The 27901-nt window shown below is 39.4% G+C and overlaps 3 protein-coding genes across 8 annotated transcripts in view; 2 read left to right on the top strand and 1 right to left on the bottom strand.

The window, feature by feature from the left end:
- Positions 1 to 16162, bottom strand: part of LOC106962748 (signal-induced proliferation-associated 1-like protein 2) — a 114108-nt gene extending 97946 nt beyond the window's left edge. For 4 of the 6 annotated variants that reach the window (XM_015057339.1, XM_015057342.1, XM_015057341.1 and 1 more), the window contains exon 1: positions 15872 to 16161. The gene's annotated coding sequence lies outside the window, so the exon portion shown is untranslated. Of the gene's footprint in view, positions 1 to 15871 lie in introns of all 6 variants that reach the window. The other 2 variants (XM_015057337.1, XM_015057338.1) reach the window with 1 other exon arrangement.
- Positions 16163 to 17362: 1200 nt separating this feature from the next.
- Positions 17363 to 20103, top strand: map10 (microtubule associated protein 10). Its single transcript, XM_015057356.1, has one exon. It carries the CDS (start codon positions 17654 to 17656, stop codon positions 19988 to 19990), a length of 2337 nt encoding a protein of 778 aa, XP_014912842.1. The 5' UTR covers positions 17363 to 17653; the 3' UTR covers positions 19991 to 20103.
- Positions 20104 to 20795: 692 nt separating this feature from the next.
- ntpcr (nucleoside-triphosphatase, cancer-related) lies at positions 20796 to 26298 on the top strand. Its single transcript, XM_015057336.1, has 5 exons — positions 20796 to 20899; positions 22378 to 22540; positions 22639 to 22741; positions 23865 to 24074; positions 25310 to 26298. Exons 1-5 carry the CDS (start codon positions 20866 to 20868, stop codon positions 25391 to 25393), a joined length of 594 nt encoding a protein of 197 aa, XP_014912822.1. The 5' UTR covers positions 20796 to 20865; the 3' UTR covers positions 25394 to 26298.
- Positions 26299 to 27901: the final 1603 nt, after the last annotated feature.

Raw genomic sequence — 27901 nt, 5'->3', positions numbered from 1 at the left:
GTGGAGTTTGCATGTGTGGTTTCTCTCTGGGTACTCTGGCTTCCTCCCACAGTCCAAAAACATGACTGTTAGGTTAATTGGTCTCGCCAAATTTTCCATAGGTTTGTGTGCATGGTTGTTTGTCCTGTCTGTCTGGTGACTGCTCACCCAAAACGTTTGCTGGAGATAGGCACCAGCACCCCTCCTGACCCCAATAGGGACAAGTGTGTACAGAAAATGGATTCAAGGATCTGACATATCCGCTCGTTGTCCTGTTGGATCATAAACTTACATCAAGGCTGCAAAGCTTCTAGCAGGTTATTTTTCCAGGATTGCTCTCCTTACTTGCAGCGTTAGTTTAAGTGGATGCAAATCTCTTGTTTGGTTTTCAGTTGTGCCATACTCTTGCCATTACATTCAAATTAGTTGTTATAACATAAATACATTTGCAAGTAGTGATTGTAAGAGTGCATTTCCTTGCGTTGTTGAGGAAGGTGCAGAAGAATAAATTTAAACTCCATTCTGTTCAGAGTAGTCCTGTTAGTGGAGGTAATGTCCAATAAGTAGGAGCAGCGCAGCTATATTGAGGCTGCTATGCACAGGGTGTATTAGATGCACTCTGGCTCGGAGCATTGTAAAACACTGAGCATCATTAAGGGGAGTGTGCTTGAGCACTGTCCACAGCCCCGCAGAGGGGACATGTAGTGCACAGAGTGCAGAGAGGAAGGCACTGGCAAATGGAGTTATTTTCCATTCCCTCAGCCCATTTATGGAAACATTTTGTGAGTAAGTTTCGGTTCTCACGGAGCAGGAAAAGATCCAGGGAACGCTAGAGTAAAAGTGAGATAAATAAAGATGTGGAGTGAAAGACAGAAAGGAGAAGGGATTGTAGAAATGCTGCTTTTAGCTTTTTCTCCTTTGGAAAAGACCGTGCTCTGTGTGTGTCCTTCTTTGTGCGGCTCTCCCCTCTGGCAAAGGCCACAAAAGCTTCCATTTATCTCTCCTGAGCATCTAGCCTTATTGAGGAAAGACCCTGAAAGGCGGCAGCATCACATGCGCCTGGGTGACATGGCTTTTCCCTTGTTAACACTTCAGTCTTGCACCCATGGTGCATCTGACTGAACCTCCACCAGAGTGAGGGATTACTCCCCCAGACAAGCTTGGAAAAAAGGAGAAGCAGTACATCTGTTCTATATATTTGCATTTCTTTGGTCAGGATCACAATGCACCACTTGACTCGAAGGAAAGAGAGCATTTTCAGTCAGGCATGAAAAACCCACCCCATCAATGAGGTCTTTTTTACACCCTTGGGTTTCTTCAGGATGCCACAAAGAGCAGCTTGCACAAAACACAATCTGTCAACTCGCAGGCAGACGGGGACACTTTTTCCCTACAATTCTCACTCATCAGTTTCTATTTACTCTGTGTTATCGGCAGTAGAAAGGACCAAGTGCAACTTTAGGCCATTGCAATGTGTGCTATTCAGCAAACTGCTTCTCTAATTGCAGAGGGAGAGGAATTTCTTACATCTCTAGCATTGAGGCACAACAGCTGCAGCTGGCATGGCATGTGGTGGGTGTGTTCAGGGGAGGCGGGCAGCTAAACGGGTGTGAAACACCAACCTCCTGCTGAGAACCACAGAGGCACGCACACCTTTGCAAAATCATGCTTTTGTGCTTTTCCTTGTATAATTTCATTGTGGTAATAACATACCAGAGCATCAGTGGGAGTCTTGAGCTCTAAAGTTTGACTCCCACTTTGCTGTCACTTGTCAGCACATCCTTGATCTCTCTAATTTAGAGTGCAGACAGCTGCCAAAAGAGAAGAAGAAACATACTCCAACACATGCACACACAAATTTCATTCAGCTAATTAATGGGTCATCATCACAGATGTATTCGAAAGACGAAATGCTGTCAGACTACAAAGACAGTGCATATAGGAGCAACACATATTCATATTGTAGCATTTGCTCTTTTTCTGCTATACCGTTCCCCTTTCCTGAATGCTAAATGGAAGAAAATGTCCAGGGAGACAGGCAAAGACGAATCAATTTCTCCCTCCAGGAGCCCAGTGCACTGATCCGCCATGACGTGTAGGGCTCCTCTGACCTTTAAAACCCATCAGGACCACTGATCTGATGAGGTGCTCTTTTGAAAAAGAGAAGGGTGGACAAATGGATTGTGGCTGAACAGCAAAACGTCTCACTCTAACAACTGTACAGTACGGTTCCAATTCAAGACGCTGATGCTTTTCCTTCGCTGGTGAAAGCACTTGCAAGCCTTTGGTCATTAATATTTACGTGATCCAAAATGGCACACAAAGCGGAGCAGTTAGCTTCTTTAATACACTGCGGCCCCAATTGAGCATAGATCAGGCGCAAGATAAGAAACGGGCGCAGGAAGGTGTCCGTCTTTTATCACAGCGTAAACCAGGATTTACAGCAGCGTCCCAGATAGGCACAGATTTCCTTATTACTCACTTCCTTATGTCTGGACTGCAACTTGCTCTGAAGAATGTCACAAAGATGGAAACTTTTGGTGAAAGTATGGCCAGTACCTGGCAGCTGTTTAACCTGCACCAACCTCACACCCACTGAAAATCATATTAGTACCAGATATGACCTTGTTTTGTCTGCTTTGATTCTCCACAGAAGAGGTTCAACAAGGTTTCTGAAACATTGCTCAGGGTTTTTGGTCCATATTTACATTACAGAATTTAACAGATAATGATGCAAGTCCCCAACCCAACTCATCCAAGATGCTCAACTGGATTGAGATCTGTTGACTGTGTAGGTCAGTAGATCTCATCTTGTCGAGACTTGGTCACCAACAATACATAAGTAGGTTGTGAAGGTTACATGTTACAAAATAAATATAGAAGACAACAGAAATAAGTAAAATAAATTATGAAGTCTCAAAACAAAATTATCTTTCAAAAAAGGGATAGCTGAGAACAAAACACCAAACTGAAGACTTTTATCAGTCAGGTTTTGGTAAAAAGAGAGAAAAAAGAGAAAAACAACCAATTAAGCAAATGAAAATTACTGAGATTCTTTTAATTTAACATGTGATTAATTGATTTATTGTTGATTGTGAGAGGTCAACAGTTAATAAAGCTACTGTCGCTTTTCTTTAATCCCAAACAAGACATTTTCCTTTGATACCAGGATTCAACAAGTCATTTCTGTCCACATAACAACCACTCACTTGACATTTTTGCAGACATCATAGATCATAGCTAAAATACTCAAATCACCCAATATTTAAGTTCCTAAATGCATCAAGTTGCTGCTGTTTGAATGGACAGAGAGAGTTACTAAACATGTCTGGTGAATGTACGTGAAAAAAATAATGCTTTCTTTTTTGTTTACTTCATATCCAATTCATAAAGCGCTTTAAAACCAGCCACAGCTGAAACAAAGGGCTGAACATCAGAGATAAGATAAAAGAAAACATGAAAATAAAGTGGCACAACTAAGATGAATGATTCATTAGAAGCTCCTCTATCAATATGTCCGTATCAACACAAGCTTCCTTAAAGTGTCTGGTTTATTATTACTGTACTACTTTTGATTAGCAATGAGATGGATGAACTCCAGTCATTACTGTCATCCCTGAAAAACCACACAGAGTTCACCTATTCAATATTAAATCAATAATAAACCCAGTCTATTATGAGGCACCAGGGACAAAAAAGCATGGCTGCATCATATCCATTTTCAGCCTCTTTTCCAAGAAATATCACAGAGATTTTTGTTGTATACACTCAACAATCAGACCAGCTACAAACTGGCAGCAGGAAATGTAAGATTTTTCATCACCGAATCCCAGACCCACACATCTTTTCTTGGATAATTTGGCTTAATGGCAGGAAATAATTAAATGACCCCGGAAAATGGCAAATGTCACCAACTGAGACATTGGATCATGGGCGACTTGATGGCCACTAGGGCTGTAGGGATACAATAATCTCACGATACGATACTATACACGATATTCTGCCCACGATACACTATATATTGCGATATTCAGCAAACGATACAATTCAATACACTTTTGCGATTTTCTGAACAATTTTAGAGGGACAGAGTGATTTTGGTGACATTCTGTAACTGTTATAGCGTTGGATTGAATTAATTTAACTGAAAACTGATTAAAAGCACCAACTACACAACACCTGGCTCTAGTTGGACATGGACACAGACTTAAAGTCAACAGCTAGACAAAATGAATCAAAGAAGTGTTGAGAAGACATGTTTCTTTTAATTGAAACAGTACAAACTGTAGCTTACATCCATTTGTAAAGTAAATAAAGTGCACCAAGTACCTGCTCTGCATAGTTTGATACCTTTTAACCCTGACACTTAACATCTGAAGGAATCACTCTAAGCCTGATGACCTAATCACTCTCCCGGCGAAGCAAGCAGTGAGTGAGCAAGGTGACAGTTGGATGTTATGATACTTGCGGATGAATATCAATTTTTTTCTAGGAAAGAAAATATCGATATATATTGCAAAATCGATATTATTACACAGCCTTAATGGCCACATGTGTAGCTAAAGGGTAACCCCATGCAAAATGGAGACTGAAGCATGACAGGCCTAAAAACTTTAAACTTTTGCTTCAAGTTTTCCTCTACCATGTTGCCACCCAAAGTTACTTTTCCATTAAGAAAATATAAATATACATTTACATTGCGTGGTGAAAGTCGGAAACTATCTTTGCTTTTGACTCAATACTGAAGTAAAGATTGATCAACAAAATTGATGCTGGCAAAAAAGAAAAGAAAGAAAAAACATTTTTTGTCCAACAGTGACAATTTGCTTTTTATATCTGGCAAGTTTTCATCCACGCCATTTTTTTCTTTCCATTTTGACATTTGCAGATTAGAAAAAAAAAATTACTAATTACGTAGCCTAAGGGGTTACAACATAATATTTGATTAGGTGTTATATTTTCACGCTTTGCATATTGTGAACATATTTGACCATTTGGATGAACTTTAGCTGATCTTAACTCTTGCAGTTTTAACTGAGTACTTTAAGAAAATAAGTGGCACCATTTATTAGCAACAGCATTACGTTTTATGTTTTAGTTCTTCATTTAAAAATAAATGTATGTACAGATTAAAGTTCAGGGATTTATATACAGGTGGTGGATTTACACAGATAAGTATGTATGCAGTAATAATCTGTTTATCTGATGTTTACACAGTTCGGCAAAAAAAAAAATACAATGAACTGGGGAAGAAATACAGTTAAATATATTTACATTTGTCAACATGCTGAAAGCTTACATTAACCTTTGACCCTTTGTGTTTGCATGTTTACTCTAAACTTTTAAATCAGATGAGAACAGTGTAATTATACAGCTGCTGCAGCACCTGGCAGTCTGTCCTGCTGCTGTGTGTTGGGTTTTGGCCCGGACGCTTGCAGCTCGGCGCTGCTGAACTGTATATGGCCTCACAGTCCTGTTTACATTTCAAAGAGCTTCCAAGGCTTCCAGTAAACACGGCCTGGGGTAGGTGAGCAATGAATGGACGCAGTGTAGCTGCTGGGCATTGTAAGATTCAGATACACAATGATCTCTTGTTGGGAAAGTGAACATAGTGTCTGGGACTCTGTTTGACTTATTCTGTTATGTAATCTCCTTTTCTCTTGCTGCTTCGTCTTTTAAGGCAGCAAACTCACTTACAGGCTGGCATTCAGCTCTTCCCCTCCAGCTCTGGATCCCACATCATCTCACCCCCTGTGGCTAACTTCCAAACAACCGCAGCAGCTTTGAAAACACTTTATCCTGAGGGGAGGAGGGGAGCGGTCGACCTCTTCCACATTGACAGACTCTCCGATTACGGAAGTAGGAGGAAAAAAGAAACCCAAAATCAGGCCACAGCCACTCCAGATCATTATCCTCCGTCAACAGCATTTACAAACGACGTAGAATGATGTTGTAAAATAAGGTATAGTGAAATTGAATGCTACTCTGGCTTTGAGTTAGTTCTGCTTGGCTGGCGCTCCTTAAACACATCATACGGCTGCAGCAGCCGTAAGTATAAGAAAAAGGCCAGAGCGACTGGCAGCCATGCATAGTTCTGCTCCTTTCTGCTTTACCAATCCCCTCTACTTTGCGTAAAAGGGTTTCCCCGTACACAGTGAATGCAGCATCTCAGGCTTGTCTAAAATATTCACAGACTACTGTGTCTCTGCAACAAGAAAAAGCCACAGGCATCGTTGCACGCAGACATTTTTGTGCCGCACTAAGTGGTTAAAACCCTACACAGCGAAGCCCTGAGTTAATCATATGTATGATTCCAACGTCCTTTGTAAACTGAAACAACAAGAGGTGGAATATTTGTTTTTTAATGATAACAAAGCTATACAATGATCATAGCCAACACAAACTGGCCCTGACCTAAAGGTTGATGACAGAAACTCTGGAAGAGATGCAAAAGCTCCAGCTGGTCAGAGCTGCCAACAGTTCATGACTGAAATAGTGCGACATGTTTTAATGGACCACTGCATTCGGCTCCATCATTTACTCTAACAAAGCTGAACTCATTGAGTCCCTTTGTTTGTTTTGCAGCTTTGTGTCTCTGCCAGCTCCAATGTCATCACAGTGTTAATATAAAACAAGGGCAGTTTAAACCACTCGTACAGCTAGAGGTTTGCTAAATTACCTGCTGTTATTCTCATCCAATTACTGCTGGAGGTCAGAAATACACAAAAACTGCTTCAGACGCAACCGACGAAGGACTGAAGACGGAAAAAAGCTGGATGAGTTTCCTTCAATCTGTCAGAATGGCTGTGTTTGGCAATTTTTCAGTCTTTGATAAGGATAAAAATAGCTTTTGATGAAGTATTGAAGTAATACATGTGTTATAGAGGAAAAGCTGCATGACCAAGAATCAAAGCAGAGGGTAATAAAAAAATATATATCATTAAATATAAAATAGACATGATATTTAGCTGTTATGTGCATTTGTTTAAATAATTTATGAAACTACTAAAAATCATCATGTTTAAAAATGTGTTCATCTATAGTTACAAAATTAAAATACAAAGTTATGAATTAATAATATGTTAGAAGGGCTGTACAACTGAACAGGCATGTTTAACTGTGAAAACAAAGAGTTTGGTCTCATTTGTCATAGATGTGAAAATTTGTATAAATTTTATATATTTTTTGTGTTCCATTATCAGTGTTTATTTTTGCATAACATTTGAATAAATATTTTTTCAGCTATTTAAAGATTCAATTCCCTGTTCTCCGAGTCAAATTCAAGTTATTCAAACCATCAAATATTTTGATGCGATTTCAACGCCAGCCAAAAAAAAATGGTATTTTTAATTTTTATTTATAGGTATGAAATGAACAGAGAAGTATAAAAACCTGAAACCAACTGGTTGGGCTAAAAGGCTGATGACAAGGTGTTAAAATTCAAAGCAGTAATGGAAGAAATGGAGACTACACCACTACTCCAATTGGTTACCATGGAAACTGAACACAGGCGATTTGATTAGAAATTGCCAACCAAGGATTTTTTAAATCAACTCCCACTGCAGCTTGGATGACATGACATACGACAGGTGATTCTTCTAACATCTAATTATTTGGAGGCAAAAATAAAACCAAAATTAAAGTTTAACCGATTTCACAATACTACTATATTACCCACTCAGGTAAAAAGAAATTTAATATCCATGAAATTGTCAATTATTTAGCATTTCATTGGCAACCTCCTAGTACATTTTTTATTTCTAAATACATTTAAAATGAAACAAATTACAAAAAAATTAAATAATTGGGTAGACAGTATTATATGTCATACAACAATAAAGTTGTTTCACTAGAAAAGCATCATAATTAACCTGCAGTTGGTTAAAAATACCAAGCAATTAATCAAATGTGAATATTACATTGCACCGCATTACTTTGAACTCCACAGGAAACCCCCCAGCAAAAACAAAGAAAGCAACCAGTTATAGCGAGTGAGATTCCCAGGACAACTAAACTAATTATCATTTGATTTATGGACCAAAGTGAACACAACTGAGAATAGCTCACCATAGACAATGACAGACTACAGGCCATAGCGACACTTTCTCATTTGTCTCATGTCAGTGAGCTGGCAACATGAAAGGAACCAACAAAGAAAAACAGACACTCTCTCACAATTGATAAATGTCTGTTTGGGAGAAAGTTCCTTCCTGCGAAAAAGGCTGAAACCGAGAAACCTTTCAGATGTCACAGTGGGAACAAAGCAAAAACATGACCACTTACAAAAAACAAAGGGAAAAAAAAATCACATGAAGCTTCACAGCATAATATACTTCTCATTTTAGTTTGACGTCTACAGAGGAAATTCTGACACTTGCATCCAATTTAACCTTAGTTGTTTTTGAAAACTGGGTTATCTCAAAGAGAAACCCAACAGTTTAACCCCTCAATGTTCACTAATCCAAATTTCAGCTCAACAGCATTATGGTGAGGTTAAGTGAAGGATACGGGCCCAGCAGCGATGCTTCAGTGACTCACCAACCACATTAAAGATCTGCATCTGTCACGGCTCTGCTCCATTTGAGTTGTTAATTACAATTATCCCCCATTTGGACCCAAGTTGGTGTACTTTCAAACTCTGAGGAAACTCATCCCATGGATATTTGGTTCAATCTGACAGCTAGTGAGCGATGATTCTTGATTTTTATACAACTTTTGACTTTAACTTATCAGGCTAATAGGGTATGACTGTACTTTCTATTTTAAAAGTGCCTCGAAAGGTAAAGTGGTAAGGACTAAGACTGGGTTAAAAATGGGGGAACCATCCAATCTACCAACCTGTGAATATAATGTGTGTCCCTGAGTCCATTTAGCTTTTATGGAGCGTTCACACCAAAGGCGTTACGCCCAAGCATGTGCACTTTGAATGCAGACACTTGACATTTTGCTCCACACCAAACATGTTTCAAACGTCAGGCAAATCTACTTTACATTCAAAGTCTATGTGGAGGCGCATCAAGGGTCCGTCGTGTATCTAGAGTGGCACAATTTGAAGCACTTGACGCACCTCCACATAGACTTTGAACATGAACCAGACGTGCAAAGCGCTAAGTGAAGAGCAAAATGTCCAGTGTCTGCATTCAAAGTGCACACACGTCAAACTTGAAGCGTCAGGTGCATTTTAGTGTGAACGCACCTTATGTGGCGACGCATCAGATGCGTCAAAATTGCTATAGCCATTGTTTTCCGTTGCTGGCTTATTTGTTGGCTGTGTCAGATGCTCAAAATGTTCCAAACGCTTCAAATCACGCTGTGCTAGATGCGCGAAACGTGCTGTGATGGGCCCTCGACGAACCTTGACATAGACTTTGAATGTAAACCAGCACGAAACGCATTTGGTGTTTCGTGCGTCTGGCACCATTACAGTGATTGCCTTTTCCTATGTTGACTGGACATTTCCCCGTTCCATTGCAGCTAAAATGGAAACTGTTATTGTAAATGTAAGTACATACTGCAGATTAAAAAGATCTTGATGTAGCACATGCATATCCAGTTATTCAATAACCAATTAACTATTGAACACAGTACTCCATTACTCAAATATTTAACAGCTGCAGACTGTTAAATGCATGAATAGCAATGAATCATGGAGTTCTTTTATTTTCTGATAGGCTTAAAATCATTTGATCTACAAAAGAACCTCTAGCACATTTTAAGTCTTTTTGGGTAAGGGAGGTTTAGAGAAATGACTCAATAAAAACCTCATAAAAGACTAAAAGGAACAGCAAATACAGTGACAGAGTAAAAGTAAGTGGCTAAAAGGAATTGCAGGATTCTTGGGCAATTGTTTGGATGAACATTTTAAAAGCAGAGTGGAATGATTGAGCATTTGCAGATGAATCCAATCCCTTTCATACGAAACCTGAAAGGAAAAACGACCAAAAGAGGGACGTACCATGGGAGTTCAGGAGATTAATTAAAGTGCTGGAATATAAACTTCATTGAGTGTCACTGGTGTTAAGTAGTATTAACTAGAGCTGTAGTCACAATATGGAGAAATTTACTGGACCAGGTGAAGCCATTGTGGCTTCGCCTGGTCCTTGACAAGAAATATTGTGGTTTTATTTTAAATTATGATATATCCTCAGCAAAAAAAAAAAAGAAAAGAAAAAAGAAAAAAAGATCAAGGCTGACCAAAGTTTTTAAGGAAAAAGGGGGTTTTACTGATCCCTAACCAGGTGGTCATAATGCTGTAGGTGTTTTAGCCATAATGGCATGCAGTCCGTCATCAGTCTGTTTATCAACAGGCTCTTTCTTTCTCGCTACAGTAGGAAGAAGGTATGCACATCGGCACTAAATCAAATCCCTACTTATCTCCCATTGGAGGCCGGCCACGGCCTACAGAGGTCAGTCATGCCAACGGCGTGGGTCTGCTGAGAGGAGCACAGACCGTGTTAACCCCATGGGTCACCGCTGGTCCTTGGACTCAGTGGCCGCGGGGTTAATGACTGACCAGCTCTTATTCCCTTCATTGTGCCGCACTGACAGACATGTAGACATAACACGTGGGGTGGGTCAGCAACTTTCGGAGGCCTTTTCTCCAGCATTCCAGATACAGACACTAATGAGTTCCTGGGGGAACCCAGGGTGCAGACATAATTCATCTTTGAGAGAGACGTTTTCCAATATGCCTGACTAGCAGATACCCATAATGTATGAGCATAATGTCTTTTTGGAGGGGTATTGTTACATTATTACAATGAGTGATCCTTCCCAGCTCACTACTTTACTGGAAGCATTTGTAATGTTTTGCTCTGATAGATTAAACTATAAATAATGCAAATTTGGTATTTACAACAGTGAATGAAAGTTAGCAAAACTCAACAGATGTTCATTCTTAAATTTACCAGTATTTATAATAATCATTTGTGAACCACAAAGACTTGGGGTTGTGTCTGAAGTGGCAATAACTTTCTTTTCTGGAAAAAAAAGGTAGAAGATACAGTAGTAAATATGGGTTAACTTTCTATACAAAGCAATTTACACTACATTCAGGCATTCAGCCATTCATATGCTGATGGTAAGATGCTGAGAAATTCTACTCTCTACTCACAAACACATATTTCCAGGATATATATATAAAAAAAAACAAAATAACATTGTTGCAACATTGTGTACACCCTTCAATTAAAAGTCTGGTGAAGCTGAATTTTAGGTATTGTTACACCACCAATAACCACTTGTCTGGAGAGACCAAGCATTGCCAAAGTCTCTCTAGACAGTCTACGTGCAGCAGAAGATCACTAGAAATAATGGTATAAAAGATAAAAGGTGTTAACCAGGATGAGGTACATGTTTCTGTCAAAGTTGTAGAAACAGCTAAAATCTACTTGCAAAACTAGAACAGCAAACAGATGCTGAAAAGACGTCCCCAAACACCATGTAAAGCACCAGGAGCGCTATGTTTTTTAAATTCATCGTCCATCTGTTCCTGCTCCACTCGATCTCCTCAAACACATCTATAACAAACACGCAGCTTCTGAACACAAATTACTAAGCAAGCAATGAGGCACAGCAGAGCAGCACACATATTCTCAAGAAACACACCGCAGGCTGTAAGACCTCATTGGTACCAGAGATAAAGGAATCATTTGGCTCCTTTTTTTGTTTTGATTCGCTGAGGTGAACAGCGACATGTGCAACCCTTGAGCAGAAATACATGCTGAATAATCTTCAGATATCCAGCAAAATCTATAATGAGACTACCATAAGCTTTTGGTAGTTTACTTTGCATTTTTCAGTGAGTCACATGGAGGATATTAAAACACACCATCAACATTGTTGAGGTGAATCGTTTTGGCATTTCATCATCATTAATAAACTCCTCATCCTACACATATCTCTTGTGAGCGCTCCCCAAGACATCAGTCTTTAAATCATCTAAATGACTTCATCTTTGCTTTCCCTAACAGGGATGGATGGGCTTAAATCCTTCTATAAATCCAGACAGTAATCAAAACAAAGGCTGATAAAATGACCAGAAGAAAAACTGTCTGTCCAAACAGCAGCAGGCAGCATGTGACCTCCCCCCCTCCACTGATGCAATAGGATTTGGTTGGAGGAGGTAGAAGAAGGGGGTGGTCTATTGTGGCTGTCTGCTCACCAGACACTCACAGCCAGTCAGCTGGCACACACCAGACCAGGTTCGCCTGATCCTCGTCACATGCACGGGATGTGGGATCTGTCAGAAATTCACCTGCCACATGCTTTGGCAGGCTTCCCTGGTTTATAATGACATAAAAAAAAACACCCCTGTGGTTCGAACCCTAGACCTTTAACGGCTTTTTTTCCCGATTTAGCCCAACATCATGACTAGTCATCCCAGCAGCAGGAAAGCACCGTGAGAAAACACACAAACAGGAGGGAAGCCAGAACAATAAAATCGGCCACAAGCTTAAGTAATCTGTGTATGGTAGTAACACATTTCCCAACCACCTCTTTCTCCCAAACCAAAGATAGAAGCTGTAACTCTAGCAGGGCGTCTCCAAGGCCACAAACCAGGAGACACCCTAAGCAGCTCAGCAATGATAACAACTGGATATGGCCTGCAGGCTTGTCCCGGGAAGCCGATTCTCGTCCAAACTTGACAGGTGGCTTATTGTTTAGCTGAGAGCACACTGTGCACATTATTTATTTCTGAAGACATATCTGTCTGCCTCAATCACCCATTGTCTAGTTCGTGATGCAGAAGGTGTTAATAGAAATAGATGAAAACATATTTCTTCTTCAAAGCCCCCTGTGCACCTTGCTAATGGCACAATGCAGAACATCTCTATTGAGGCGAAGACTGAAAGACCTAACCATGTCACTGCCATTATCGAGGCTGCTGAGTATGTCTCTCTCTGGCTGCTGCCAGCTACAGAGATGGGTTTCCTGAAACTACATTTTTTATTCCACAATGCACAAACTCTTGTCTTTATTATTTTATCTCTCTTGAACCAATTCCATAGTGGATACCACTGGTAAAGAGTCATATCAGGAAGCACTTTGGCTTCTCTTATATAGGATTTCACGAGACTGGATCACACACTGATGTGGATTATTCTTCTTTGCACAGTCTCTGGCCCTTTCTCCTCCCTAATGGACTCTTTACTTAGGATCACATACAGATTTTCTATAGGATTAATGTCTGGGGATGACTGAAACGGGTATCAAAGTGAATTATTTAGTGTCTTATGAACCATTTCTATGTTTATATGACCATATGTGTCTGTTCCTTTTTCTGCTGAAAGACCTAATAATTACTCATTTTGGTGCATTCAAACCAAACGTGTTACATTTGTCAAAAACACGTTTGACGCTTCAAATTCAACGCATGTGCACTTTGAATAAAGATGCTTGGCATTTTGCTCTACGCCTAGCGTTTCGCACATCTAGTATACATTCAAAGTCTATGTGGTGGCGCATCGAGGGCGCGTCAGACGTGTCCGTTGGACTCATTGGAAGCTCTTGACGCGTCAACCGCTCAAAACGGTTCAAATCACGCCGCACTACATACTCAAAACGCGCCTCAACGGCCCTCGACGTGCCTCGACGTGCCTCCACATAGACTTTGAATGTAAACCAGATGTGAAAATGCGTTTGGTGCAAACGCACCATAAGCGGCCCAACAGATTTTTATTTAAAATCTTGTATTTCAAAAGTTTATGCATTCTAGCCATCGGAGGCACATAGCATCATAGATCCACCACTGTATTTAAAAGCATTTTTTCCATTTACTCACCCCATGTGGAGCGTTCGTCTAAGTCTCTTCAAACAAAAGCATGATTGCAGATAAAGACCCAGCAGAATTCAGAAAGCTACACCACAAATCGGTTATCATGTAGGTCCATGGTAATCAGTCTTTGCTGCAGTTCTATGAGCTTGCTTTAGAAAATGCAACAATTCCTCCCAAATGAAAATTCACACCCAAGCTACTTCTGCTGATACTGTTCAGCTAAAAACAAGAGTATGGAGAGTTTATTTGTTTAAGAGTATGTTGTTTTAAAATCTTCCATTCGTCTATCCTTGAAGGTTTGTCTGGAAGACAAACCTTTATGCTCACACTCATACCTAAAGACAATTTAGAGAGACCAATTAACCAAACAGTGATGCTTTTAATTAAGCTGTGGGAGAACGCCGGAGTACCTGGAGAGATCCCACACTTACAGTCAGAGCATCCAAGCTCCATGGAGAAACACACCAGACTGGCATCAATGTTACCACTGAGCAGCTCCTACTGTTTTTCTGATTCCTCATATGTACATTTATACTGAGCAACTATAACAACAACATTTCCCTCAGGGACTCATAAAAGGTTCTGATTCTGATACAAACCCTCCTATTCTGATATCCCCTTCAGTGCCGTTGACAAAACACAGGCATCTAAATCCCAGTTTTAAAAAAAACAAAACAAAACAAAGGCTCAAGCACAGTGATTTAAATCAATGTGCATGTGGGTAAAGTTTCATCCACAGTAACAGCAGATTTCCTCACACCTCACTACAGATGTACTTACAGCCATTTGGGTTAACAGTCATTTGAAATATTGCCTCCATGAGAAGCAAACTTGTGGTAGCTGGAGTTCAGCCAGTCCATTTCTAGAGTCAAAGGAAAAGAAATGTTGAACGCTATTACAGGCTACAGAGAGGCTTTAGCGATATTAAAACACTCCTGTGCCTATACTTAACTCAGCACAGCCCCACAGAAAACTAATCTTTCCCAGACATTAAACCCTGTGAAAAATATTGCTCTCACATTGATCTGAGCTCTCCAGGAGAAAGAGAGAGAACTCTGCTAAATCTGTGCGAAAAAAGGGGGAAATAAATCAAAGGAGTGAAAATTAAGCAAAGAAATCTTAGATTAAAACTGACTGCTTTCCTCCAACTGGAGATGGGGCCTCTTTATTTCCCCTTTTATTGGGAATTTTTTTTGTTAGTGTAAAGGCTAAACTTCCTGCAGGAAAACAGCAAAGGATATGGAGCTGGAAGACAAACAATATTTGACTTAATCTCCCAAAGGGGAACACCGTGCAGCGAGTCTGAGTTGAATGGGTTCCAGAAGGAGCCAGCTGTAAAGCGAGATTGTATATGAATTGTACATGCAGACTGTCGGTTTTTATTTGTGGAGAATCCAAACAAACGTGACGTTAGGGGAAAGTCTTCTTTGTCTGAACATACAGGCAAGAAATAGATAAATACATGTAATATCCACCTAGGATAAAAGCAATGCAACTACATAATCATTTTTAACAAATATATAACAAAAACAAAATTCAGAGCAAAATTAAACCCGACCTGTGTGAATAGAGATGTGGAGTTGGCTTTTTTAGAACAAAACCAGGTGAAGAATGACGGCTTTGTCGCCCCCTACCGCTTTTATGGGAGAAATACCCCAAGTAAATTCATTCAAAAAAAAAAAAAACGCTCAGGCGCGCGCAAGCACGCACACGCGCACGCTTCTGGCTCCATCAACAAATGTCAACATTTAATATAATACAATCAAGGAATAATATTTTAATAATTTGTTCTGGCCCTGCGTATCCTTCCATGTGTCTTAATAAACAACCAGAGATCAAGTTTGACTGACCTATAATAAGCCGTACTCACAAATATACAGGTTATAGAGAGACGACAGTTTAAACATGGTGTCCCTTTGTTATTTTTGATTTTGTCTATAACACTACAACAGCTTCAGCGTCTCAGCGCAACTTTATCCTTTGTGTCCACCGTTACACCAGTTCCGCTGCACTCTGCACTCTCTTACCATTTCGCTCCTTACTTTCACCTACAGAGTCCACTTTTCCCCACTTTACTGGTGGGTTCAGAGCTAGAAAATGACATTCAGAGCTTACCTTATAGTGTGGCCAGCGTCCTATCTCCGTTTTTAACCCGGGTTAGTTATCCTAGAGGTGGGAGAAACCAGCAGGGGCAGCCGGAGCCGCTCCAACATCTCCCACTTTCAGTCCCTGCCTCCAGACTGAAGTAACACGGACCATAGCGATATCCATCCACTCCAGCACCTATCTCTGCGATGACAACACGCAACGAGGGGGGAAGACTCCGCCCACACCCACGCTGGGAAAAACTCTTCCAGAGGTCCTCTGTGTTATTATTCTACACATATGTAGACTGATATTGATGGGGACTAATGCCACAGTTGAGACTAAATGCAAACAATGAGGCCGTCATGTAAACAGAGTAATGTTGTCTTGATGTCTGGTATTGTTTAAGCTCCACAGTGGCACCATCTGGTGAAGTGAAGGAAAGTTGCTCCAACAAACTAAACTGAATAATAGAAATCCTCATATTGCTGTTTTTGATTTGATGCGAGGACTATGTAGAAAAATGGCAAATTATTTCAAAATGCTGCACAGTGCTGTAATATTCTATATATTATTGAAAAGTTGATTTACTTTAGTAACTCATCTCTCAGTGAACCACATCACAGATTAATTACAAAGAGACTGATGTCCTCAAGCTTTTATTTTTGTCAATTATCATGATTTTCCTGCATATAGCTATTGAAAATATGACTTTTAAGATTTGAATAATACATCAGGCCAATAAAAAAAAACAATAAAACTAGAGAAGTGTGGAAATGAAAAGTAAGTTTAATACCTCCAAAAAGATTGTTTCGATTCAGTTCAAGAAGACATCTGGTCTTCTATTGAACAGCTTTAGTGAATATCCTCAACTTTACTCGAATAATTTCCCAGACATTCATTCCTTTGCATCCTTTAATTTGCCGAGATTTTACAAAGATCAAAATCATTTCATAGCAGAAAAGTATCAGTCAGCAGAAGAATACCAAAAAATGTACAGCATTATCCATACAGCAGTTGTCAATAACTGGAGAAAATATGGAATCTCAGGGACAAAATCTGTCTGGACGAGGTTGAAAAACAGACAATATCTTCCAAAGGAAACATCCAGGCCTCTCAAAAATCTCAAATTTTTGTGGAGGAAGTGTTACAGTCTGAAATAGTTCTGACATTTAAACAACTGTGTTTGCACCAAAATAATAATATGCTCACAGTAAAACATGGGGGACTTCTGTGAAGCACTGTCAGTTTTGCCAGAAAGTACAAGATGAAGAGGAAATTCTTTTTTCACACATCAAGTCCAGTAAGAGATGTGGACAGATGTCCTGATAGGCCTGGTGAACATTTATATAGTAGCGTGGACAATATATTAAGTCATGATGTGAAGTACTGATGTAATCTTATCAAAGAAGACTGAAAGCTGAAGATCAATCAAAAGGAGGTTTGAAAAGGATTTAGTTTAAGGATGTGAACATCAGATTGGACCTTGTTTAAAAACAACAAAAATATACGACCTTTTGTTTTGTTGAATTCTTATTACTTTGTTTTTTAAAGTTTTACTTAAAAACAATAAAAAAATACTCTTAAGTAAATCTTCACTCAAAAACTGTCGCATAAAGTAATATATTTAAAGAAAATAAATGATAAACTTTATTCATTCTTTACTACATTTCCCAGATATCTGCGTCTCGTGATGACGTCATGTTTCTTCGACAGTTCTTGGTTTCCATGGAGCCGCCGGAAGCGCTAGCGGATTAGCGCCTAGTTTGTTTGGTTAGCAACTTGTTATTGCTGTAAAACACGCAGTTTTTTATGATGTCGTTGGACAATCCTGAGACTCTGTTTTCATTGGAGCTGTTAGTGGATTATATCCTACTCGAGAAACACTGCAAAGTCCCCTACAGAATAGCTCTCGGTGTGCGGTTACTGGATTTTCCAACGCTGCTAATTTATCAGCACCGATCCAAGAGTGCTGACTCTAACCAGCCTGCGCGAAAGCAGCCGGGCGGACAGCGTGAGTTCGCCTTTAACAGAGGCAAGTGTTGTTTCTTCAAAATGAACCTGGACTCTCTGCACGTCCATCTGTCTGCCATCCCTCTATACGCCATGGTGCTGGATGTAAGTGAGGAGAGCAGCCCCAGATTGGTTGGCTCCTCTCTGATATCTCTGGCTGAAGCCATGGACAGAATCAAGCTGCTTTCCAGTCCCTCTGCTCACACAGGGAAGGGAGTCGTTGCTGTATGCAACCTTTCTGGGGAGAAGATCGGAGCAATATCCCTGAGTTATAAGCTTCTGTGTCTGGGAGCAAGTTTACTGCCTCACATCACAGAGGGGAGGGGGTATGAACGCACAAGTACCCCAGGAGGTCAGCACAAAGAACATTTCAAGGAGAAAATGAAATCAGGGAGCATGTGTTCTCCCACAGGGAACAAGTCAGAGTTTAGCATCCATAGTAACGATGCAGGAGATTCAAAGATCCTACTAGATGATTATAAGGAAGATGATTGTGCTGAAGGTCAAACTAACAACACTATTGAGGAGGATTTAGCTGCATTCTGCCCCCCTCTTCTTTACTATCGTAATACCGCCCAAGCAAAAAGTGGGAATGAAAATCAGGATTACAGATTACTCAATCTAGATACTGAAGTTTTTACGTTTGAAGATTCTATCGGTGGGGATGAGGAGCATAAAAAGAGAGTTGAAGGTTCAGTTTCCAAAGTGGTACACCAGAAAATGTCTCATGCTACAAAAACACCAAGCCACCAAGAGACAAGTGACAACACAAATATCCTTAGGGAAGCCTTACAGCAGCTCCCACTTTTAAATGCTCTTGTTGCTGAACTGTCACAGTTGACCGTTCATCCCAGTCCTGATCAAATTACCAAGCCGGTTACAGACGATCACAGAAACTCACCACGAACTCAGTACCTGTACAAAACTACAAATCTCTCTGACATTAATTTAAACCCTTTACCTCCTCCCAGAAACTGCTCTACACCCATAGTTTACCCTGTGAAGAGGACAGACAACCAAATAGAGACCTTAAAATCCAGGAAAACTCAAAGGAAGAAGCTCACGTATGGAACAACTAAAACATTCAACTTAAGGCTAAAGCAATTTTCTCCTCTCAAAGTGAACAACCGTGAGTGCATGGAGTTAAGGAAGAGTGGAACACAGTCAAGGACGGCAAAAGAAAAGGAAAAGTCTAACCCTAAAACTATAAAGTCCAAAAAAAGAGGACATTTATATCGGCGCTCTAATGTAGATGAAAACATCGAGACAGTGATGCAGAGTCTCACTGTTGACTCTGCACTAGGAGAAACAGTCACTCTGAAAGCAAAAACTCAGCAGGGTGCCCAAGACGGTCGTGCACAACAGAAAGAGCTGAAATGCATTCCCAGCCCCAATCCCAGTGTGCACAGTGACAGCACTCCTCTGAGCAAAGACAAAAACAAGCGTCACAGCAAGCTGGATCAATCAGATTCTCAGTCTGACTGGGACAAATTCAGACTTTCAGTCCCTGATCTCATAGAGAGGCAAAGTGGCAGGAGCAACAGTCCAGAGTCTTCCTTTTCAGAGTGCAGTAATAACAAAATTGACGCAAACTATGCAGATGACTTTGACAGTCTTGAATCCAGTGATGAATCCTCAAGAGCCAACACTCCAAAGTCTCCTGATAGTCCTGATTCCTGCATTTCTAATCCAAGATCTGAAGGTTTCCAGAAAAGACCCGATCTCCACCTTGTACCGGTCAAAGCCCTGAAATCCCCTCACCACGTTCTGATGGGCACACACATCATCCAACCTCGCACCCGTTCATCGGCTCTCAGTTTTTCCTCTGACTCCGACAGTTGCAATGTGGAGAGGCCCTCTTCCTCACAAACTGTCTGCTCCAGAAACCAAGCGAATGCAAGTGACAAAATGGAGCAAAGTTCTTGTGCTGAAAGTGTTTCAGTATCAAGAAGTGAAAAGAAAAATTCACCCAGGGACCGTAGCCATGTTGGAGGATTTTCAGCACAATCCACATCCTCTTTTGAAGCTCAAGAAGTGGAGGAACTGGAGGATGAGGTTGGATCACTGGATTTCAGAAAAGAGTACCAACATATCTCTGAACTTGTAGCCAGCAAACTCCCAGGGTACACAATGTAAAAAAGCATGTAGACACCCACATGGTGACCAAAAGTATACCGTTTCCCCTTAAAGAGGAAAATATGTTGTATTATGCTTCACACATTTTGAATAAAGATCAGCTTTTGTGACCATTTTCTGCTTTCTTTGTTTATAGGTTACAGCAGAATGACCAAATGCGAAATGGTATTTTTGTAGACAAAGATGAAAAATCCCTTTGATGTATTTCATATTAATGTGTCTTATATTCTCCTTATGGATTTTAACAGCAGGCAAGAGTAACACTTCTGTTTGGTTTTGCTATTTATAATATCTCAGTAGTTAATTTATTAACTAATGAATTATTTAATTAAATATTGATCTATTTTTATAGTAAGATACTGCTTACTTGTGTGTTAGTCACAATAACTAAACAGAGTGAAATAATGTGAAAACATTGTCACTGGAAGTACTTCAACTTTTTCTAACATATAAAAAATTACTGTAAGTATTAATTTCTTAAGTTTTGTACAACAAAAAATGTCTAAAAAAGTATTTATTCCGCCTAAATGTTATTTTGTTAATAACAAACACACACACACACATATCTATATATCACACAATTACTTTATTATTTAATTATTTGTGTAGTGCATTTCCTAATCTGGGACTTGAGTCTGAATTTCGTACCACAGACAAGCTAAATCATGACACCATTTTTGACACATCTGCTTTCATATTTTTAAATATTAAAGCAGATGTTATGGTCAGCTCCTAGAGAACTTAAGTTTGCCGTTTCACACTGGTATTATTATTATTAGGTGGTGTCAAGTTGAACCCGCAGTGCGCATGCGTGAACTTTGTGTGTACGGAAGTGCGTCTGTAGCAGCTGCACTGTGCATGGTGAAACCTCTGCTATGTTCAAACACGTTTTTCTGACCGGACCTCCAGGTAAATAAAAACACCGAGTGTGTCCGTAAGTCATCATGAATCAGAAAGTTATTCTAACTCCACAGCCCGACGTAGTTACTCTAAATAATGCTCCTAATGTTGTTAATGAGCTCGTTTTAGCTGTTAAGTTCTTAGACAGTCTGAATGAATTCGAATATTATTGAAATGTCTGCTTATTTCAGCAACTCCATCAATACATTACACACAGACTGATGTATTATATTTCTGTTAATTTTGATCGTTTTTGATCGTACATTCTAACTATTTGAAGTTAGAATATATTTAGATTAATAGAAAAAACAGTTTTACTACAGAAATTTGCGGCAACGTAATGAAATGTATGTTTAAAGGTTATTTCCAAAAGGTACTTTTAATCTGACAAACGAGCCTCATTTGAACACAAATTCAAATTTATTGTATGATTACTCGTTAAAACTGTGGTCCCTCAATGTAAGTAATTCAATACGTTTTAAAGCTACCATTTTTAGTTGCAAACACACTTATTTCCTAATAACTAATTAGGTGACTTTTTGAGGTAATAAGCTGCACTGGATTTTGTTTAGGGTTGTCAGAGTAAAAGGGACTGAATAGTATGATGGCCAAACAAAACAAAACTCGGAAAATTTGAGATTAATCTCAGAAAATTTTTGGAAAAATGTTTGGAAATTTCTTAGTCTGAAAATTAAAAAAAAAATCTCAGAAATTGTCTATGTTTTCTAGAAAATGTTTTCTGGAAGAACTTTTGAGTTTTTTCTAGAAAACATTTCTATAGACATTTTCTGAGATTAATCTCAAATGATTTAAATTTATTCTAGCATTTGTTTTACTTTCCAAAATCGGAAATTAAAATTTTTTTTCTAGAAGATTTCTGAGATTAATCTCAACGCTAATTAGATTTTTTGCTGAAATGTCCTCCTCCATTTTTATGTACAGTGACACTTATAGGCCGTCACGAAATACTAATACATGCCACATTTTATAAACATGTTACATACAGCAATTAAGAGTCCACTTAAAATGATCAGTTTCTCTGATTTTACTTTTTATTGGCATATATTTGAGTAAAATGAACATTGTTCTTTTATTCTATGAACTACTTACAACATGACTCCAAAATTCCAAGTTAAAATTTTGTGTTGTATATGGTCAAAATAACAAAAAAAGATGCTGTGCTGTAATACCTCAAATAGGAAACAAGTTCATGTTAATTTAGAAACAATTCTTAACTCAGGAAGAGTTCAGAAATCAATATTTGGTGAAAAAACCAGGAGGTTTTCAGTGCAGTGGGCTCTTAGTTTTTTTTCCAGAGCTGTATTTTAGATGTGTTTTGCAATTTAGCACTACTGTGTGTGCTGGCACTTAAATTCCTGATAATATATAAAAATACAGAAAAATTCAAGGCATTATATGGTCACAAACCTCTTGTAGAATCATGTTATTACTATGTTTTTATACCAGGTTTATTGTTTTACCCACAGGTGTGGGAAAAACCACTCTGGTCCAAAAAGCCTGTGAAGCTTTAGTGTCATCCGGAGTGGGAGTGGAAGGATTTTACACAGAAGAGGTCAGGGAGGGAGGCAGAAGGGTCGGCTTTGATGTCGTCACACTTGCAGGAGAGAGGGGCCACCTGTCCAGAATCAGGTGGAGGTTTTACCCACAGTTCCCGTATCAAGCTACCTGCCTTTTTCATCCCATAGTTTCATAGTTTTGACTCGCCCAGGCCTCATTTTGTCTTGCAGAGAAGGAGCCGGCACATCTCATGGCAGACGGGAGTACACGGTGGGACAGTATGTGGTTGATTTGCCTTCATTTGAAAGCCTGGCCCTTCCCCTCTTCAGACATGTAAGACTGCAGCACATGGCCTGTAAACTCATCTTTTAAATGAGACCCTCCTCCTCCCCACTTCTAAATCATCAAACCTTTGATTTCCCTCACAATTGATGGAATAATTGGAAGCTTGCAAGCGTGTAAATTCCACAGTGACATTTTTAGTGTTGCTGGTGCCGTCTGGCTGTCACTGACCGTGATTAATCCCGCATGTAAAGTGAGCCTGGAGTGACGCCTACACATGTAAAGAGAAGGTGTCTGTGGCATGGCGTCACACGGTTCACTTTCATCTCACTTTGTACTCGATGTGCAATCACTGCCGCTCATTGGGACTCCCAAACATTGTCAAAGTCACGTAAACATGCTGTAGGTATCAATTTTTATAGGTAAATTAAGATCTAAAGTTGATTTTAGTGCCGATATACATTACCTTCCACTTTCATATTCATAACGCTTGAGCCTTTCAATATTTTTTGTGCTGTAGCCACTAACTTAAATTTTCTTTGTTTGGATTTGATGCAATAAAACGCAAAGTAATGGCATAATGTTTGATTGGTAGGAAAATTATATGTTTTTTTTTAATAAAGAGAAATCTGAAAATTCTGGTGTGCATATTTTCTGAGTAAATTTAAGAGTTTTCTGATTAGTAAGTTCATTACACTCATTTGTAATTTAATTAAGTATAAATTCAGCTGTTTTGTGAAGACATCTTAGGATTTTTGGAGAACATTCAAGAACAAATTAAAACAAACAGAGCGAGGGCAAGGCACTTCAAAACTTGCAGTTGCTCACTTAGTTAATTCTCAGGGTAAAATAACTGATGCCAACTATGATTAATAATTCACTTAGAAAATTAAATTTGTTGTGTTCCTGCTCTGCTTTTAACATTTTTAGTCCTACAGTTTTGAGGGATCCCAGCTGTTGCCTCGTCTATTTTGTGATTTAACTGTAAATCATTTCAGTCGTTACAATTCAGATATTCTTGGATTTTATGACGTCTGGTTTGGAAGATTTTTCAAACAAAACAAGTGGATAATTGACTGCAGAAACATCATAAGTCACCAAATTTATTATGACAAGTATTAAGATCATGTTTTTGCACTCGGTGAATTTTCATTTCCTGGTCTCGTGTCTGCAGACGGGGGCAGCAGACGGGGACAGCAGGACGGTGTTCATCATCGACGAAATCGGCAAAATGGAGCTTTTTAGTCAGGCCTTCATCAGAGCGGTGAGGCAGACTTTAGACGGCTCATCTTGCACAATCCTGGGCACCATCCCCATCCCCAAAGGTAAACCACTTGGTCTGGTGGAGGAGGTCCGGAGCAGGAGGGACGTCAAGGTCTTTACTGTAAGTAAAAATATCACTTCATTGCCTCACTAGTTTAAAAACATAAAGAAAATGAGCTATTTGGGTCAGTGTCTGAATTGTTAATTCCCCTAATAGTAACAGGGCAGTGTTTACACTGTATCCCCTCAGTGTTAGGAGGGCAGGAGGGTCGACTCTGCATTATCTCTCTCAGCCACAGCCGGATTAAATCTAAATCATGCGTGACTGATTCAACAACAAAGGGGTGTCTCAAATGTCAAAATAATTTCTAACGGGGGACTCAGTTACAGACATTGTCATGCAAAGTATTCACTGTACTGTGGCAGACATTGTGTTGGATCAATTCAGGTTATGAGACAGTAAAGAGATTTATACTGGACAGTAGTTGATAGAACAGTGTCTAATGGTGACATTTTTACCTCTTCAACTTTGTCTCATTGTTTTGTTAAAGATTTAATGATCTTACTTCATGTTTATTTATTTTTTTGTCCAAATAAAAATCTTATCAATCAGATTTGATGGAAAATACATTTTCAAGTCATTGTACATATTCTCAGTTGGATTTCGGTCTGGGCTTTGACTACACCATTTTTCCTTATGGGTAGGATTTGATCTAATCCGCACCAGTCTCAAGTCTTTTCTGCCCTCTGGCAGGTATTCCTCTAGGATTGCGTTGTATTTAGGTTTTCTCAAACTCCTACCAGCTCTGATCAGCTTCTCTGTTCCCGCCGAAGAACGGCATCCCCTCAGCATGATGCTTTCACCACCATGTTTCCCTGGGAATGGTGAAACAGGAAAATGTTGCAGCCTCTAACCGGTTTTCCTCCAGAATTGTTCTGCATTTAGCTCCATTTACTGTTCCCTACTTCTGTGTCCCTGCTGAAGGAAAGCATCCCCTCATCATGATGTTGCCACCACCATGTTTTGAAATGCAGCACAGCTGGATTTCTACTGAGTTTAAATTCCACACAGCTGGATTTTATTTATTAATTAGCTGTCATCTGGCACAAATTGGCTGCAATTGATTTGTTTTTTTTTTTGTTTTCAAATTGAAGATTTTTATTTGTAGAAAATGTTAAAAGCTTTCTCTCATTTCCTACCACATTGCTGGCTGCTTTGTGCTTGACAAACTCAAGGCAGAATGTTGTCTCATTTCCTTGATGGACATTTGTATAGTGTTTTTTTTTCTCCTTTTGCTCAGACTAACTCTGTTTGTCATATTAATAGTTTTTTCCACTCTCGTTTGTTTTGTCTAGGTGTCGAAGGAGAACAGAAACGCTCTTCTGCAGGATATTTTATCAACCCTACAAGAGTGTTTAAAACACAGCAGTTTGTGCTGACATCAGTTTCCTCATGTGTCTGCATATACGTTCACACAAGCCGACTGTTAAGTAAGTCCGTTCATAGTTGACGATGGTGTTGTGACCTACTGTACTCTTCAGCAAGATGAGAGGGTGGAAGAGTTGTTGTGCCACATACATGTGTTTAATGTAAAGAATCATTTCTTTTGTTTCTCTTCACCAAATGGATTTCATGCTCAATAATTGATTGTGAGATGGAACACGACTGGGAATATATTCAGTTAGTTTTCTGTTTGTTCCTTCTATTCCCAACTTTTCCATGATCACAGCCGATGTTTTCTTTCAGTAAAGGAGCACACAAAGCGGTGACCCTGGTGATTCTATTAATTCTTCCCGACAGAAGCTCTGCCTTGTGTTGAGCTTTTGCTCACGGAGTATCAATCAATATTTAATTCTGCAACGATGCGCACTCTATTCACCCGCCATCACTAACGAATAGAAGCAAATATGCAGCACCTTGCAACAGTATTGATACTTGCACCACATTTCTACTTTTTCTCACATTATCAAATTTAGATCTACTGGACAGAATCAGAATCATCCCAGTATCAATGTGCGCTAAATCACATTCACAAAAGACTGCTTGCGTAAAATATTTGGAAAAATATTCTATGATGCATTAAAATCTTGCAAACTAGTGATATTTTAGTTTTGTTGAATTGTTTTCAACTCCCATTACTAATGCATTATTATTCTAACTATTTGATATCACACAACCGTGTTGGGCATTTATGTTTTGGACTAGCACAAGGTAGAGACTTAAAAGTGCTAGTTTTCTGTTTTTTTTGCCATTAAAAATCTGAAAAGTGTGGTGTGTATTTGTAGTCCAGCCAGACCAGTTTTCCTGTACCTGAAAAAATAAAATAAAAAACATACCACCACCATGTTTCAGTGTGGAGATTGTGTGTTCAGAGTGATGTGTAGTATTTTAGGTTAGGATATTATATCATAATCTAATCCTGCACTGGATTTCATTCGGTGACATCAGTAAAAAGGGGATGATTTTGAAACAGAAATGTATTTTTTCTCTATTTCACATCTTTTGTTAGTCTATCATTTAAGCTCCACTAAAAACAAACTACGAATAATGACAACATTTTGAAAAGTGTAAGTGGTGTAAATACTTTTGCGGTGAGCTGTAAACATACACTTCTCTCAACAATCAGGTTCTCTCTAGTATAAAATTATATACACAGTTTTTGCTCCTGCGAAGGTTTTCATCCTGATCATAAAACTCGATTGTTGTTTTCACATTCTTTGCTTACAAGTAAATAAGCTTAACTTCGGTTGTAGGGATTTTGTTTTGGCCCCATCCCCCGGGAAATGTGTTTCCATGTTCCATCAGATTACACCGCAGGATAAGTGGTAACAGTGAATTAAGGGTTTATTTCTTGTTTTATAAAGGATTTGTAGCAGAGCTAAGTGGAGGGTTTAAAACCACAGAGGAGAATTTGTTGTCAAACCTGCAGAAAAGGTTGCCTCTTAGTGACCCGTAATGTGTTGATCGTATCGACTCGCTGCGTGATGGAGCGCCGTTTCTGCGAGAGCTCCAAGCCTGACAGCTGTGCTGAAGCTTTAAATAGACAACACCCTCTGGCAAACATGTTTGTTTTATTTCTTTATTTATTTATTGCAGCATTGAAATACCTCCAGGTCATTTCAAAGTGGTGGAAAAAAAAAAAAAAAGAAAGGGGGTTTTTTTTTTTTTTTTTTTGGGCTTGTTTTGCAGTGTGTAACTGATGTGACCTGTCAGGCTGGCTGCAGAAAGAGCTGCCAGCCGCGATCTGCGTCAGACGGGCTGCTGCGCAAGCATCTGCTGCTACGTGGCCTCGCATGACCAGCGCACAACTGGATCAGCTGCCACCAGTAGACTCTAAAGTTACATTTTTATTATTTGCTAACTAATGTGGAAGAACAACATCACAATTTAAGGCTAATCAGCCTGAAGTAGCCGAGCAGGAGAGCTGGCTCTGTGGATGGTAACCGCCGGCTCCCTGCAGCAGAGCACCAGATGGGTTGCATAACACTGACAAAGACCTTGCCAGATCTACCAAATGGAGGATGTACACACATATGGATGCATCTGACGCTTTATGATGTAATTAGCATCCATACAGTCCATGTTGTCACTATACGTGCATATGATTTACTCGTCATCCCCAGGATGTGACACTTGATGTGCACCGAGCTCATCTGCAGCACCTGAACACCATCTGTTTAGCCGTTGAGGAATAAGAGAAATTGTTGCTGAATATAAAACATATACAGAAATACAAAGCGTGAATTATAGATCTGATACTAGAAACTAATTTTGGAATCATTCAACAACAAAAAAGCTTACAAAACCTCTCTCAGGTTCTCCTACAAGGACGTTTCTGTTCTAATTTGGTCGAATGTTTTGGATCATGATCCATGTTTAAAATGTTCCTGTATCTCAAATATTTTCACAATATTCTGCACTCTAATGAGATTTCTGAGGATGTTGGA

The sequence above is a fragment of the Poecilia latipinna genome, unplaced genomic scaffold, assembly GCF_001443285.1.
Source record: "Poecilia latipinna isolate Pla-1442-1.1 unplaced genomic scaffold, P_latipinna-1.0 Scaffold1455, whole genome shotgun sequence".
Classification (NCBI taxonomy): Eukaryota; Metazoa; Chordata; class Actinopteri; order Cyprinodontiformes; family Poeciliidae; genus Poecilia; species Poecilia latipinna.
The sequence above is the reverse complement of the archived record's forward strand: the minus strand, read 5'-3'. Positions and strand labels throughout refer to the sequence as shown.